This window comes from Bos javanicus, chromosome 10, assembly GCF_032452875.1.
Source record: "Bos javanicus breed banteng chromosome 10, ARS-OSU_banteng_1.0, whole genome shotgun sequence".
NCBI classification, from domain to species: Eukaryota; Metazoa; Chordata; class Mammalia; order Artiodactyla; family Bovidae; genus Bos; species Bos javanicus.
The window spans coordinates 64,611,589-64,629,351 of record NC_083877.1 but is presented as its reverse complement, the minus strand read 5'-3'; the positions used below and the strand labels follow the sequence as shown (position 1 = coordinate 64,629,351).

At 40.4% G+C, this 17,763-nt stretch overlaps 1 protein-coding gene across 1 annotated transcript; it reads right to left on the bottom strand.

Moving 5' to 3' along the window:
• Positions 1-1,356: 1,356 nt before the first annotated feature.
• GATM (glycine amidinotransferase) lies at positions 1,357-17,390 on the bottom strand. The gene is made up of 9 exons (XM_061428884.1): positions 17,205-17,390; positions 15,566-15,784; positions 9,835-10,030; positions 8,378-8,568; positions 7,127-7,264; positions 6,824-6,988; positions 5,552-5,615; positions 4,983-5,099; positions 1,357-2,404 (listed from the first exon to the last, which is right to left on the bottom strand). Exons 1-9 carry the CDS (start codon positions 17,271-17,273, stop codon positions 2,292-2,294), a joined length of 1,272 nt encoding a protein of 423 aa, XP_061284868.1. The 5' UTR covers positions 17,274-17,390; the 3' UTR covers positions 1,357-2,291.
• Between the last annotated feature and the right edge of the window lie 373 nt (positions 17,391-17,763).

Here is a 17,763-nt window from a genome sequence, read left to right as displayed (position 1 = left end):
AGTTATTGATGGATACATGGAGGGGAATGCCTGTGCACAGGTGAGATAACCTAGCAGGACCCAGGAGAAAGGAACAGGCCCCAGGCAAGGACCCTGTGAACATCCACCCTTAACAGAGGAAGAAGACAATCCAGTGAGGTGCTCAAATGTCAACAAGAAGAGATGGGAGAAATTGGTGTCTCGGTAACCTGGAAGAGGAGAGACACTGAACGGAATGGTCAGTAAGGCCTGAATAGTGTTGCCTGGAAATGACACTGAGGTCAGGGCTCTCAGAAGTACATTGAAGTAATTAGGTGGAAATCAGATAGCAAGAGATTGAGGACATAAAAGGTGAAGAAGTGGAAAGAGTAATAGATCATTCTTTCTGAAAGCTGAGCTCCAAACAACATTGATAGTTGCCAGAGAAACAGTTTTTGTTTTGAACATTATTTTGAACATGACTATTGGCCAAGAAAACACACACACGCAAGCACATGCAGAGAGCCTGGAGTTATAAGATGATGATAACTGATGTAGCAAGTTCCTAAAAGACAGAAAGGTTCTAATCTAAGGACAGTTGTGTGGATTAGACCTGGTCAGAAGGTTCACCTCTTTTTCTGCAGCAGTGAGAGAAGTGTCTCTATGTAGAGGGCTGAGAGGTAAAGCTGAGTGATGAGAGGAAGACACGACTTTTCTCTTTAGAAGCTTAGTTAGTACAGGTAAGGAGAAAAAAGAATTTCACCAGGGAATGCAAACGCAGGTAAACCTATAGAGGCTTGCAGCAGAAAAGCCAACGGCCTCTGTTTCCTCTGTGAAAGATGAAACAATGTGATCAGATAAGAGAGTAAAGTGAAAGTTTGTAATAGCCACTGAGGAGAATGTAGAGGGGTGTCTAATAGAATTGCTGAGTAGTATTTACACCTGGGACTACATACCCTAAATGTGCACCAATCCATAAGATTGTATGGTTTCTAAAGCAGGCTTCAGTCCAAGTGTAGAATGGGCAGGTATTTCTGTGGTGTGTGGAAAAAGACACCAGCAATCGAGGGCATGATGGAAGCCCTTTCAAAGTATACTTCCCCATGCCCCCACCTCCACAGAATTTTCATAGGTCAAAATATTGAGCATCTTGAGAATGGAGAGTTTATCCTCTTCCAGGGCCTAGTCCCTTATATTCAGAAGACATTCAGATATTGTTGAATGATTGGATTAATCAATAAATGAAATCTGACTGCTAAACATTTCTAAATACAAGTATTAAGTTTAAATTTTTATCTACTGGGGATGAATGTATTGATTAATCCAATGCATTAGAATTCTGTTCCAAGAGCTAATTCCCATAACTTAGTTATGCTTAAAATAATTAGACTGATAAAATCCATTCTGTAACACAAAAGTTTATTAGAATAAAAATACATGTACAGTATCCAACATTAAAATTATTTCACATGACATATATGTTTTACCTCCATTAGTTTTGTTTTTTTTTAATGCTTTTATAGTCTGTGCTTTAAATAATGTGCACATCTGTAAACAAATCTTAGATTACCAAAGTATCCATTAGATACTGAACATGAAAATTTAGGAACTGTAACTTATCGTTATATCCTATTGCACTAAATATTTCTGTAAAATTTTGAACAGAGAAGAAAAAAAAGAGATAAGAATAAATCACTTCAAATGAGGTAAGTTGTATGAAAAGGTTTTTAGTAGCAAATATCACCAATGTTGAGATGAGAAGATTAAAAATATTCATGGAAAATTCACTTAAATGTTTGCATAGTCTAGGTTATTTTTTAAAATGAAAAATTAAAAATGAACAGAATTCCTTATTAGAAAAAGAGACAATTATCTGGTTCTACTTAAGATCTGTATACATTCTGAGTCTTTCATTTAGAAAAAAGAAATCGTACATTCACAAGTTTAGCAAAAAAGAAAAACAAAAGTGAAGATTAGGACCAACATTTCAAGCTGCCTTATGGAAAAGAAAATTAAAAACGGAGGTAGACGGTTAAATGTATTAGTGGCCACGTTACTCAAATGACTAATTTTTGTTTTGGTAGACATTCACCAAATTTTTATGCTTGAAGCCAAACAGTAAAAAATTTAGGAGTAGAGAGTAAGACCTAACACAAATTATTTTCCTTTTATCAGAGAAAAGTAATAAAAAGAACCCAGGCTTAAGACCCCTGTTAAAAATATGATTGTTTAAAGCACTACAGTTGATGCACTTTTTAAAGCAGGAGAATGAACCTTGTCCCTAAGCTTCCTAGGTTTATCTGAGGCAAAGCCCCAAGCCCCAGCAGGCCTGGTCAGTCAAAGTAGGACTGCAGGGTGCCCCGGCGACGGACATCGCAGGTCCAGCAGTGGAAGCCTCCTCCCAGGGAATTGGCGTTACGAATGCTAACCTTAATGGTACTGATACCTGCATTGAAAGAGAGAGACGTGGACGGTTAGATGGACTCGTGTGAAGATTCTCCGATAGAGGTGAGCCTAAAAATGGATAGGAATCCTGCTGTTCTAACCCTTAAATCCACCCCAACCTAGGATAGTCTTTGATTTTTATTTTCACCAATTATATGTCATCTAATCTATTCCACTGCTAATATAAAACCTTCACCAGAAAGTCAACAGAGACTCTGAAGTCTATTTTGTTCTACTGACTATTCACAAGTCAACAGGTTTCATAAGCAGACATATCTGACAAATGGTCAAAAACAATCCAAGTAGTAAAATGTTAAGTCCTTTTAGAATTATGCTTTAATTACTGGGTCAGACTGTTTCTATTTTTACCATGTCAATTTAAGAAAAAAGGAAAATTTAGTCACTTTCAAAAGTTGACTTTACCTACTCACATATAAGCAGAATTTATCTGACACAATTAGCTCAACCAGGCCACCTCAAGGAAATAGTGGAACAGAGCTCATCTGTGTGGTATGGCCATACAGGTGCCAAAGCGCTTCAGCCAATTAGTTTAATCTGGCACTATCTGTACTAACATGGTGATGATATACATGGTGCAAGCAACCAATGGCATTTAGGAAGAATCTCTTGTGTTTGGCATAACTGGATTTTAAAAAGAAAATCTATTCTCCTCTCTCTCCAGGAACCCATTATTTTGAGAGGGAAGCTAAGCTACAGAGTTGCTAAAAAGGGTCCATTGGTATAGTCAGAAAGGCAGCATGAGTCATCCAGAAAGCCTTTTCTGAGAAAGTTAGACTGAGCAGGACTTTGAAAAATAAAAATAGGGTTTTGACATGGGTTAAGCAGTGGGCTTTTAACCACAAGCATATGTTTCCTGATAGAAAGACATACCTATCAGTCAGATGGCTAGCCGTATGAGCCCTAAATTGGAGAGAATTCAATTTGCTTTAACAAGTTCCCTATGTTAAAAAAGATTTTATTAAAAATAAAACTATATGGCTTCCCTGATGGCTCAGTGGTAATGAATCTGCCTGCCAATGAAGGAGATATGGGTTTGATCCCTGGTCTGGGAAGATCCCACTTGCCGTGAAGCAACTAAGCCTGTGGGCCACAACTATTGAACCGGTGCTCTAGAGCCCAGGAGCCGCAACTACTGAAGCCCGTGCGCCCTACAGCCTGTGCTCTGCAACGACAAGCCACCACAATGAGAAGCCAGCGCACTGCAACTGGAGAACAGCCCCTGCTCACTGCAACTAGAAAAAAGCCTGTGTAGCAACAAAGACCCAGCATGTCAAACAAATAATAAAATTTTTTAAAGTTATAAATCAAATATTTGGTACTTTATAATATTTTAAGTTGCGAAACTATAAAATCTTAATGGATAAGGAAACGTAACCCAAGCAATTAAAAGCCAGAGGAGAAAAGTGGCATAGCATTAGGGGTGAAATAATTAGGTTGGGTTCAATCTAAAACTAATAGGCTAATCCTTTTTGACTGATACTTCTTTAAAGAGAGATGTTTCAAAGAGGCAAACAATCTCTTCTGAGTAGCATACCTGAAATATAACACATAAAACATGACTTGATTTCAACAAGTGTACTGCCTGGCTTTATTTAACAAATATGTGTTAATGTTAAATATGTAATATGTCAAATAGAATGATACAGAGTGATAAACACACACACTTCTGCACCCTGATAACAGCCATATGAAAATTCTTTCAACACTTTCTCAGTATAGAATAACTGGTCTAAATTTTGAATACCAGGAAAACCAAACGCCCACCCAAGTAATAACTAGTCCTGCTTTTTTAGTTCAAAGCTGAAATGATTTACTGACACTCTTTATTTCATTTGTTTGTTCACATTGCTTATCTAAGTTACTTCTGTATTTGTATCCTTATATGTCCTTTAAAATATGTAATGACAATTAAATTACTTTTAAAGGATCCCGACAATTTGTTTTTTAAAATAATTTTTTTGCCTGCGTGGATATGGTGAATGCGGGTTACTCTCTAGTTGCGATGCTCAGGCTGCTCACTGGGGGGTTTCCTCCTGTTGCAGAGCATGGGCCCTAGAGTGTGCTGGCCTCGGTAGTTGCAGCTCCCGGGCTCTAGAGCAAGGCTCAGTGGTTGTATTGCACAGGCTTAGTTGCTCCGTGGCAAGTGGGATCTTTCTGGATCAGGGATTGAACCCATGTCTCCTGCACTGGCAGGTGGATTCTTTACCATTGAGCCACCAGCAAAGTCCAACAATTTCTTACTTGGGAAAGAGACAAACCATCTATGTGCTCATCTGCAAAGGGGTAATTCTCCACCCTTGGGCACCAGGAGGTTAGATAAGTCATAGAAGATTGATATATTATTGCCAAGGGGTATCTAAGGAGCCCGGGATGCATTTCCAACCTTTTGAGATTGTGACTGTTGGAAACAAATACACTGTCCATTTATGAAATAATAACGTGGTACTTCTAAAAAGAATAGAAATTTAATTAACTAAATCACACATCAGACCTATCATGTCACTTCTTATCATTTAATATTTTCAAACATGGCAATGTGTTTCATTTATTGTACATACCCAGCTTTTCAAACATCTTCTGAATTGGGACCTCGTTGGCATCCACCATAACACGCTTTTCATCTAGCATTAAGACATTCATGGAAAGCCATTTGGAGGACATCCAGAGTGGGTGATCTAAAAATAGCAACAACTGTTAAATCATGTCTGCTGCCATTCTTGGTTAAAGCAAAGAAGGTTCGAAAGTGAAGAATATTCAAGTGACAGCTCAATTCTTCCAGTATTTCAGTTTCCCTGTGAAGTTTTATTTTAATTCTAAGGCTGTCTGTAAAAGTTAAGAATCAACACACATTTGAATTTCAAATGTTGTCTTTAAAAAGTCGTTTCTTGCTTTCTGTGATGTTGCTTTATACTGATTTTTCCTGTATTTTCAATTTCATTTTCTATGGAAGGAGAGGCTGTGAACACAAGTCTAGCTTTGTTCTAGTACCTGTAGCCCCAATCACCAATTTATTCCTTACTGGGAAAACATTCTAAATTGCTAATATGTGGGCTGCTGTCTATAGGTGGAAGATGCTTGGCCACTGAAGTAATCATTGTAGGCTATGAGTACACAAAAGTAAACATACCATCTGGGATGATTGGTGTTGGAGGAGTAACTATGGTCCATCCTGCTTTCTTGAAAAGATCAATCTGCAAGACCAAAAAAAACCCCCCAAACCCAAAGAGATTTAAATCTTTAATAGATACTATTCTTATTCTTGACCTCCAGTAGTCCTTATGATTAACAGTTCTTTTTGAGACTCTGTCTTCTCAAATGTCAAAATTAAAAAATTAAAATTTCAAAACACTTGGATGATTTTTTCTGAATCTTAGTTAAAATGTACACAAAATCCTCAGATTGCCAGATTAAAGTTAAAAAAGTAAGAGAAAAGTTAAAAGCTTTAAAAAATATTCTTGTGCTTTTCACAGGTTTCAGAGATTTGAAAAAACCAAAGACACTTTCTTTGAGAAATTCTCATTAAAATGAAAATATTTCCTATTTATAAGAACACAGAATATGACTATGTCAAACCCAGAGTCCATCCACTTCACAGTCTGTCACCTTGCATCTGTGCTCATGGTATAAAAACAGATGTTAGGAGTATACTCCCAAAGAACCGCAACTGTTCTTAGTGACCTATTACAACCCAACCATCCCTAGGATCACGTACCCACTTAGTATGTCAATAAATAATGTCTTAAAATATTTACTGTATATAATTTACATAAAATGAAATGAATAGGTAATTGTTGTCATTGGGTCTAAACATATGGAATGGAAATGAACAGTGATATGGTAAAATAGTTAATTTCACAATGGTGTACTGCAACCCAGAAATAGCACAAAATCACTCACCGCCCAACTGGAAGTAGAGGGTAGTGGGCAGAGGTAGGAGGCTGCAGGAGCAGCGGCTCCATTTCTCCCTGCAGGGTGGAGGTGGGGGGCTGAAAGGGTCCCCACTGGAGAGGGAAGAAGACACCCACTACCCAGTGGTGTGACCCCAGACATGCAGAGATCATCTTGTTTGCAATTCAGCTGCTGAGGAACCTCACCTGCAAGTTATGAGTTAATACTACTCTGTTCAATAAAACACACACAAATGCCAAAATTGAGGCTCTGACAGCAGCAAGCAGCCAAAGTTAAAGTCTAATTATCACAATTACAAATGTATATTTCTGTGTTGGACATTCTGTAGTAAATGTAACATAAGCAATCCAGTGTTTGATCATAATACTATTGAGCATTGCTGACTGTCATTTAGAACCATTAGGAATCATGGAAGTTCTTAAAATAAAAGTGGCAATTCCTTCAGTTGCCAGACTCTATTCGTTTTCCAGAGTCCTAAGAACTCCCCTACCTGGTGACATGGTCGGTCAGGGTTGGAAAGCACAAGACCAGGCCCAATGATATTGAAGGTGGCGTCAATGTGCATTGGATTGGGGTCTTTAAAGGAAACAATGTGCACTCTGTAGTCTGGAGCCAGATGCTTACGCATCCATTCAATGCCCATGTAGTTTGTAACCTGAAAATAGAGAGAGACATAAGCCTGTAAAAACTTGATTCTGTGTTTGGATAAGTAAAAACAGGGTGAAAATATTTTAATTTGGAAATTTAAAGTATAATAGTAAAGCGAGAAATTTCCAAGGCAGCCTTTGTCAACCTGGCTTCTTTGTACGAAGATATCTCTTCCAGCTCGAATGAAATCAGCAGCATCAAAGCATGGCTCAAACTCAGTTGTCACAAACTTTCCCTGAGCAGCCAATTTGTGTCTGTCTTCTACAGAATGGATGGGGTAATCCTAATTGGAACAAGAACGGACACACACAATGCATTGGTTCATGAGGAAATGATTCATAGGGCCTTTATCATTAAGGAATTAGTTCAATGTCACCATTTCCCCCAATATTACTACCCTGTTCTAGACTAAAACATGCCTGGGAAGATGTAGGCCTATGCTAAGCAAACCAAAATAAACAAAACTAACAAGAAAGAAATTTAAAAACTAGTCGAGACAAGTTTCTGATATTCAATACTTGGAAGCAAGTGATACAGAGGAATACAGATGAAAATATTCCATAACCCATACGTTGACTTATGAAGCTATCCACAGTATTGAAAATCAACAGGATGAAGCCATTCTGTTCTTTTAGAAAAGGAATTTGGCCCTGAGCCTAACTCTTACCATAAAATGAATTGCCATGCATCCCCAACTAAATCTGATTGGGTGTGTATATTGGGTAACACATTCATTACTTACTTCTTTTTTTTTTTTTTTACTTTTTTGGCTACTCCATGCAGCATGTGGGATCTTAGTTCTCTGACTAGGGAATGAACCTGCACCCCCTGAATTGGAAGCACGGAGTCTTAACCACTGGACCACCAGGCAAGTCCCACTTACTTCTGTCTTTAAACTCATAGAAGGTTTAAAGAAATTTTGACTTTTTGATTCTTTGCGTAAGTGATCAAATAGTAAGTGATCTAATAAGGGACATATATGCTTCCTTTTACTGTAAATATGGCCTACAGACCAAATTCTTTTTCTAGATGAGGATGAAGTTCAGCCTAGTGACTCTTCTGTCTCCACCAATGAATAGGTACGTGTCTTTAGGCAAGTATTCTTCCCTGTAATGGAATGAATATATTCCCTCATAGGGTTGTGAAAGATAAACAGGACTGAAGAGGTAAATAAAGTGCTGAGCTCAAGATCTGGCACATGGTAAACAACAGTAAGTGCTAGCTATGATCACAATATCATTTACTCTTATTTTCATCATAAGACAATCATTTATTGAAAAGTAGGTGATCTCAGTTTCTGAAATACATAATAAATAAAAGGTAACAGAGAATCTCTCAGTCTCTGTGGATTATTTAGAGAAGTTACTAATAAGCTTTCCTACAATTGAGGACTTACTTGGTCATAAAGCTCATCAGCCATTGTGGGCTTAGGAGCCGTTGTCCACTTGGCCCCACGGCGGAAGTAGTCTTTGATAATTGTTCTGTACGCACGGTACTCAAAGAAGCGAGCGCGCCAGGCCATGGGAGCCTCGATAATCTCATTTCCCACAACTATCAGGATGTCTCGAGGCATCGCACCATATAAACCTGTGAAGCCAGAAAATTCCAGAGCAACCTCAGTGATGCTGATTTCCAAGATAAGAGTCTATATAATACGATCCTTTTCTTTGGTAAAAAATAAATAAATAAAAATTACAGAAAACTTATATGTGTATAATATATATAATTACATGCACATGAAAAATATTAAATGATACATGCTAGATAATGTTAATATGAATTCTGTATGGGGATGATGAAGCCAAAAAAAGAAGAAAGGAAGAAAAAAAGGGGAAAAAAAAAAGCACCTCTTGTTTGAAGAGATATCAAACCACCAGTTTTCACCTTTTGTTAACTCCTAACAGTGTTTTTCGGAGAAGGCAATGGCACCCCACTCCAGTACTCTTGCCTGGAAAATCCCACGGACAGAGGAACCTGGTAGGCTGCAGTCCACGAGGTTGCTAAGAGTCTGACACGACTGAAAAGACTTCACTTTCATTTTTCACTTTCATGCATTGGAGAAGGCAATGGCAACCCACTCCAGTGTTCTTGCCTGGAGAATCCCAGGGACGGGGGAGCCTGGTGGGCTGCTGTCTATGGGGTCGCACAGAGTCGGACACGACTGAAGCGACTTAGCAGTAGCAGCAGCAACAGTGTTTTTCAGGGAATATCAGTACTACAAGATGAAAACTGGGCCAAGGATCACTTTTACAACTGTAAATTAGAACACTGAACTTACAGACAAGAACAATCTTGCAAGAATGTCAGTTAAAAATAAGATGGGAATGTTTCTGTCCCCCCCACTTTAAACAAATTTTTACATTTTAATTTTAAACTCATTCACATGTTTTTCATGTTCTTTGCTCACGATTTTTTTTTTTTCTTGCATTCAAGGCACTTCTAGGATTGGTCTCCTGCTGCTGATGTACATGCAGTGGTAAGCAGTAAACTAGAGGTGTGTGGGGATCCACTAATTTGTAGTGAAAGTATTCCCACCATGTTCTGTTCCCCTTTTAATTTCTGTTCTTGAGGAAAATTAAAATGGAATCCACTGTTCTTATGAAAGGAAATGCTCAGGAGGTTTAGAAAAAACTTCTGCTTCTTTTAAGGAGACTCTAGATTTACAATGGAGTTGAGAATGTGTACATCTCAATCTTACCAAAAAGAATTAAACTGTCCCTAAATAATCCTTAAAGTTTCGAAAGATTATTAAAACAAAGGAATCTCTGAGAAATAATCAGAGCTTTCCCCTTACATGTTGAGAAAAATGAAAAACTTTAAACATTAGCAGTTTAAATAATCAACATGACTTACCCGTAGACTCAAAATCAGGAGTTTTATACTTCAGTGACCAGTCAATGGGGTCAGGCCTCCTCACTGTCACTCCTTCCATTTTTAAAATATTGCACATTTCTTCAATTTCAGCAACAGCCTTTTGCAAATGATCTTTGGGAAAATAACTGCCCCCATACTTTTGGTAAAAAGGCCAGTGCTTGTCATATGTGTTGGCCTAGAACCAGAAGAAAGTAAATGAAACTTAACAGGAAAAAAATACAACTCAAAATAGGTTCATAGGTTGTGAACAGTAATTTGTATAACTTAAAAGAACTAAGACTGAGACTACATCTGGTCTAGTGTTCATCCCCAGAAACAAGCACACTTGATTGACTCTCTGGGGAGATAATCAATATTTGTTGAACGAAGATCTCTAAATTCTCTTGATGTTTTGAGAGCTTTTCTTCCTTCTGCCTGAGATCTCATGCCTTACCACGCACAGCATGTCTGCCCTCACAGGGGCCTGGAGTGCTCCTGGGCCAGTGTTCACGTGCTACATAAACAAAACAGGACACGGTGCTCCCAATGGACAGTTGCAATGAAGTCAAGTAAGAGAACAAACAGAAGAGATAAAGAGAATAAAAGCACACTTACAGAAGATAAAACCGTGGGCTGTCCATGCATCCCAGAATTTTGTCTAAAAAACAGCACTTCAGAAAAATAGGACACTGTAGAAAAATAGGACACTGCTCCCTTAAAGGTTAGGGACATGCTCTCAAATATGCTTTGTTTTCTCTTAAAAATCCATTCGTGATTATTTTCTCATTCAACAGAATCACTACTTGGCAAAACTGTGCAGCGATACAAGTCTGCTTTTAGTGTTTCCTGTCCTTCCCTGCCAACATGTCTCTCCCCACCACAGTGCTTCTCTCCCCAATCCATCCAAGCTCTCCTATTGCTTCAGGTCTTTCACCCTAAAAAGAAGTGATCTGATAAGCAAATTCACAAATTTTTAAGTAGCTGGAAAAAAAAAAACACCTTAACATTTAGGAAGTGTCTAAGGGCTATATATGCATATTAAAAGACAACTGAATGGAAAGAAGTTGAATGTTTTAAAAATGCTCAATCAATTGCCAAAAATTACTATTGAATTAGGGTAGGTAACAACTGTAAAATGTTGGTTTTCAAAAGTATAAAACTCTGAAGGCTTTTGCGTTCAGATTGTTTTGCCTGTGCCAACTTCTCAGTCAAATTAAAGAAATATGTTGGGGAATGTAGGGGATACATATGGATATAATTTATCAAGACAGAAAAAGCAGAATTCCACTCAGAAGATCCAAATGCTAAGAAAAAGCCTTGGACCTTCATCAAAAGATTGGCAAATCAATGTACATTTGTATGTCTTAAGTTTTAAAAAAAAATGTAAGCTGGTGTTTTTAAAATGTTTCTTTGTATTACTGATTAACCAGACAACTATGAGTCCTAATCATGTCCTATAAGGTTTCCATCACCAATCAGACAATTTCAGACAGTGGTTAAGTGCCATAAAGAAGGAGAAATTGGGTAATGAGATAAGACTGTCTAGATGTCTAGCTCTTTAATGTCAAAGACCAAATCTTTTCCAGATTTTATGTCTCTACTTCCACTTTCATCTCAGCCTGATAAATATCAAACATATGGAAGCAGACCTGCCTCTTGTCAGTTCAACATCTAGGTTCACATCAATTAGGCTGGAGCTGAGCCTACTGGAGATGGACTAAAAATCTGAAAAACAGGTCTTCAGCAAACAGGGAGAAGCCAGTGAAGCTGAAAAACAGGGGCTGGCAAACTCAAGTCCATGGGCCAAACCCGGACTGCTGCCTGTTTTTTGTCGATAAAGTTTTATGGAGCACAGACACACACACATTCATTTCCACATTGTCTGTGGTGGGTTTGCACCACCGTGGCAGAGTTGAGAGTGATGTGACAGAGACCTATGTGTACAAAGCCTCAAACAATTATCTAGCCCTGTACAGAAAAAGCTTGTCAAGCCCTGTCTAAAGGATCACTTAGTTGCTTTCATTTTGAGCAAACAATAAGCTCAAATTCTGGCCCATAAACAATGTTATCAAAATTAAAAATGTGAGTATTTTTTAAGATCAATCCACTCTTTAAAAAAAAAACAAAAAACAAATTAAGAGCACTCTACTGTTTTCTACTCCTAGGAAGTCCTGCAGTGGCAAGCAGAGGAAAGGATAATAATGGCTCTTTATTTTCCTCTCAGACACATCCTGGTACTACTCATCCATTCACTGCTTCCTCCTTCTCATGCCAGGCACATCTCTTACAGTCCACCAGGGGACAAGAAGCCTTTGAAAGTTTCACACTGGGTAACAGCAGAGGCGCGGCCGTGTTGTCTCACTGGACACATTCCAGAGTAGCCCATGTGACTATTTGTGCAGAGTGGAGCTTGCTTGATAAAGTAAAGTAAACTTTCCTGGGAGAAAAAAAGTTATTTGAACAAGTGTGAATTCTCTTGTGTAGCTCAAACTCTGGCTAAAGGTTGGACAAAGTCTAAATGATCAGGACAGACTACATTTTCCAAGAGATAGTTGGAAATTATTTACACTTCCTTTAGAACCCTGATAAATGAGTTAGCAATCATTTACTAAGTGTCTGCAAGATTTAAAAAAAACACTATAATAAATGCTTAGCATGTGATTTTTTAATAATCTGTTGCAGAGATGTGGCTGTATTCCTAGAAACTGGATAGTCATTCAGAGCCTAAAATCCTTCAGAGGTATTTGCCAAATAAATTTTAAACACTGTCTTTGGAAGGTTAGGAAATCTCAGTATTAACTTATTATTTATCCAGCTGCAAACTTACATGACATTAACCTTGATCGACTTTATATTTTTAAAATTTAGTCCTTTCATCAAGGGCATTATTTAAAAAAAAAGCAAAAGCAAAAAACACATATTTGATCAAAAGTATTCACTATGTTTTGCAGAATAAAAAGCCATACAGCTTTCAAAACTTGTGCTTCCTGATGACTATGTTCCTCATTCCCATAACATTTCTCTAGCACTTATACCTTCCAGCATACCTTATGCTATAACTACCTATAGTTTACTACATTATTTTATATTTTACTGGTCCCAAACTGCTTTATATAGCTGTCATTTTCCTCCAACTAGAAGGTAAGATGTTGCCTTCTAGTCTTAGATTTAATTTCTTCTCTCTCAATACCTAGTTTCATATGTGGCATAAAGCAGAAATAACCAGAGAAATGAATGAAATCAGTACTGCTAATGCTACTACTATTTACAATCATTACATCCTCAATGGACTTGGCAAACTGCATCCATACAACTATAATGAGCTGTAGTTTTTTCCTTTAAAAATAATTCACATCTAACCCTTTACCTTCGTATTTAATCTCACTGGATGGATAGCAAACCATTTAATATCTTCATTTTAGTGAGGCCCAGAAATTTGTGGAATCAAGATCACAAGGTCAAACAGCTGATTAATTGAGATTAGCTAATAAGCTTTTATCAGATAACTAATTCAGTCCTGGTCTCCTGACTTTAGCCTAGCACACCTTCCAAAAGCCCATGAAATTCCAAAATATAAGGTCATAAAGCAAATAACAAAGAACTCAAAATAATGTCTTAGAAGTCCAATCCCATAAGATCACATGATATAAAAGTCAATCATTCTAAAGACAAATAGAAGGATAAACTACACCTGAATTTGACATTTAATTTCATCCAGTCCACTTCAGTATTCTTGTCTGGAGAATTCCATGGACAGAGGAGCCTGGCGGGCTACAGTCCATGGGGTCGCAAAGAGTCGGACACAATTGCGTGACCAACACAATTAAAATGGTTAGGTGATGAGAAGTCCTTCTAAGAAAAGACTTTTAAAAGATCATGCCCCTTTTTAAAACATGTGGATGGTACATAAATTCATCTGTTCATCAAATTTCACATATCAGAACCAAAGGTAGTTTCAGAACAATCAGATGCCTTCTCTTCAAGGTCTAACTCAAGAATTATTTTCTTCCTTTAGGAAGACTTCCTAATTGTCCAGCACTTGGTCACCATTTTTCCCTTCCCTCTCCTGACACCTGAATTCAACTGCCTTGTCAGTTAGTTACCATAAGATACAGAGTAACAATTTCAGTTGCTAAACATAAACATCATAAATATCCTCTCTCCAGATGGAAAGGAAGTTTTTTTGTTCTAGTAACTCTGAAGCCCTGATACAAGATAGGCAACATATCTGATGATGATGATTTCTGTTTAATTCCTCAACCCACCTTACAAATAATATGTTAACATTCAGGAGGAATTTAAGTGTACCGAAGATATATTCCTAACCTATTATTAATGGAAGCCCAGACTGTGCCTGCAGTGTGGATGGAACTGTTATGCCGTATATAACTAGAACACCAGCCCACAGAGGCTCTGGTCATAAAAATATTACAAATAAAGAGCACTATGAGTTTTTAAAAGGGAAGATATTACTTGTTGCCAGGGAAATCTTGGAAGGCTTCGTGGGAGGTGCCATGGGAACTAGGAAGGAAGAGGAGGAGGTTTAAACTGCAGACAAAAGGAGTGCAGGAAGGTATGTGGGAGAGTTCTGTGTGGAAGCAAAGGCCTGAGGCTTGTTTGGGGAACAGTGAATAGTCTAGTTTGGTTGTTTATATGGTTATCTTAGAAAGTGTGCTGAAAACTGGGGGAAATTACTAAGAGGCGAGAGGCTGGCAAAATAGAGGACTGACAGAAGCAGATGAGTAACAACACTGAATTCTGGTTTTAAAAAATCACTCTGACAGAAGCTGGAGGTGGTTTAGATAGTACAGCAAGTAAGGGAGACCAGTTAGGAGTTAACTTCCCTGGTGGCTCAGATGGTAAGGAATCTGCCTGCAATGTGGGAGACCCGGGTTCAGTCCCTGGATTGGGAAGATTCCCTGGAGAAGGAAATGGCAACCCACCCCAGTATCCTTGCTGGAAAATGACATGGACAAAGGAGCTTGGTGGGCTACAATCCATGGGGTCACAAAGAGTTGGACACGACTGATTGACTAACACACACACAATACAGTTAGGAGTTAAGTGCAACAGTTCAGGCAGCAGATGAGATCCTGACCTAAGGTAGTAGCAGAGAGATGGAGCTAAGGTTCATTTTGACAAAAGACTTGTTAGATCTTGGAGAATGGATGTGCAGGATGTGACTGAAGGAGAACTAAAAGATGATTCTTTGATGTTTAGCTTGAATAATAAATAGGAATGCTAAAAGCTGAAAGAAAGGAATGAAGAAGGCCCCAGTTTCGCAGAGTGGCTGGTAGCTGAACTCACATATGCCACATTTGAGGTCTGGTGGCAACATCCAATAAGAAATTTAGCGTGTTTATATGGACAGAATTTAGGAGAGAGATCTGGACCAGAGTGAACGTGTGGAATGAAACTGTGAGAACAGCTATAAGTGAAATTCGGTTCAACCCCAACATTATAGACAGTAAAAGAAGGTGATGTGAGAAACAGTGAAAAAACTAATATCCACTCCCCCACCCTCAGAAAAGGTCTCATGGAACCTGAAGGGAGGGAGTAATCCCTGGAGTAAATGATGTCAAATACTGCAGAGATGCCAAGTAAGGTAACATCAGTCACTGGATTTGGGTGGTCCTGAGTAAGCTAGAGAGAATGCATTTCCAGAGGAGTGGGGGCAGAAGCCAGACGGCAGACAGTGAACCCACACAGACATGGGAAACCCTTGCTTTACCTTCACCTCCACAGTGAACGGTGGAACACAGGCATTTTCTGCTCTGCCCACGATCACTTCCTCTAAGGGGTCCCATTCGTTGAAAGAGGAGACAGGGCAGTCCTTGGGCAGAGGATCAGTGGCCTTGTCATCAGCTGCACAGGAATTCCGGGAGGAAGCCGTAGCTGCCTGGGTGCTCTGGAAAGTTCGCTGCACCCATCCCGTTACAGTTCTTCCAAGCTTCCAAGAACAAAGAAGAGATTATTGTGTGGTCCTGTACAGTACTTGTGGGAGGGAGAAGCAGAAGTGGGATGAAAACCCAGGCTAACACAGTCAGGCATTTAAAATCTTTGCAGAGAATGTAAACTGAGATGTTAGCCTATTGGTGGGTAGTGGGGTTACAGGAGATTGTACTTTCTTGTTTATTTATACATGTACCTTTAAACCTATTTTTTTTTTAGTTGGAATAACTCTTTAAAACTCCTCAGAATATTTTGTCCCTAAAGACCATACACCCTAATTTATATCTCAGAATAGTTTTCCGCAATCAAGCTTTAAGCACTTATTCTGTGGGTGATGGGTCACCTTCTTCCCAGAAAGCCACGGAAAGCAACCTCCCTGCCAAGTCCAGCTGGGGGAGGGAGCCTCCAGATCAAAGGTTACTAATATTAAAGTTTCCCCACCTCCTCAAATGAAAATATAGAAACATTTGTAAAGGACTTTATCTTTTAGAATAATCAGTTTCAAGCCATAAATTTCTCCTCACTGACATACACTTCACATTCTTTGGCACTGCAATTATGAGAGAGTGACCAAGTGCCACGGGCTGCATTTTGCAGATGGTCCATAGTACCCTAGCCAAGATAAGGATTAACTAACCCAGGTACAGATTTAAACGACTGGAAAGGAAATCTAAGAACTTCAGAAAAGCCTTTTGAAAATGTAGAGCCTATAAATTCTAGAGGAGGGAGAGTCCCTTATACGCAGGACAAACCTCGCCGTCCCTCCGCCCCCAAATCTTTGTTAAAAGTCTTTGGAAGGAGACAGAAGGGGAGCCAGGTTGGAGACCAAAACAAGAGGGAGTGACAGCTGTTCTGAAGCCAGTTGCAGGGGGAAGCCAAACAGCCCGACTATTCCAGCCCCAGGAGCTAGGGAGGGTCTGCAGGCGCGTGCCTGCATATCAGGTAAGCAGAGGGCAGGACCCGCCAGAAATCTGGGTGAAGATCGAACTCGCTCCGACTCCTCCCGCGTCGCAGGACTTGGAACGGGCCTGCTCGCTCCCCTTCTGTCCCCGAGCCCCACCCCGCCCCTTCTCCCGTCAGTCCGCTCTGCACCCCTGCCGAGCTCTCTGCCTACCCCCGGCGCCCCCACCCCCGAGCCCACCCTTTCACTCAGAGGTGTTGCTTTTCACCCCACCCCCATCCGGTTGGGGAGGGCGGCGCCCCCTGCTCAGACAGCAGCGGTGTCCACCGGGTGTGGCCCCAACGCACGCCCCCTTCCCCAGGGACACCGCCGAGCTCCCGGCAGGCGGCGGAGGCTCTTGAAGCGGAGCTTCCGAGGGGACCCAGAAAAGACACGGTCGGGCAAAGCTGGCGGGGGACATCGAGGGAAGGAGAGGGGGAGAGCACGCGGCCGCCGGACGAGGTGGCGGCGCACGCACCCGAGACCCGATGTAGTGCAGCGCTTCGGCACCGCGGCTCCCGCCGCGCAGACACCGCACCCGCAGCATCGCCCCGCGCCCGCCTGGTTCTCACGCCGACCGTGTCCGGAACTCGGCTGCCTCCGCCCGAGCCTTCTGAGAGCGCGCCCGCGGCGGGGTGTCCTGGCGCACGGCCTTTTGTAGCCTCGCCCCGCCCCGGCCGCCCCCCGTGCGCCCCATTGGCTGCCGGGAGCAGGTGGCGGGGCCGCCAGAGTTAGGAACTGCGCGGACCGCGGGGGCGCGGGGGCGCGGGGGCGAGTCGGCGAGACCTTAGAACTGACCTTTTGTTAGCCTGTTGATCCGCCCACTGACTTGTGCAGTGGCCTGTCGGGGCCCCCCGAACGACGGAGAGGGAGACGCTACTTCTGAGGAGGTTATGTAATGATATATATATAATTTTAAATTCACATTTATGGATTTAAATATGCAAAGAATGAGTACAGCCTCAAATTTAAGTTCATCTCGGTGCACAGGCTGACCAAGTCCCCCCATTTTGCAGTGAACGAAACCACCTCAAGAT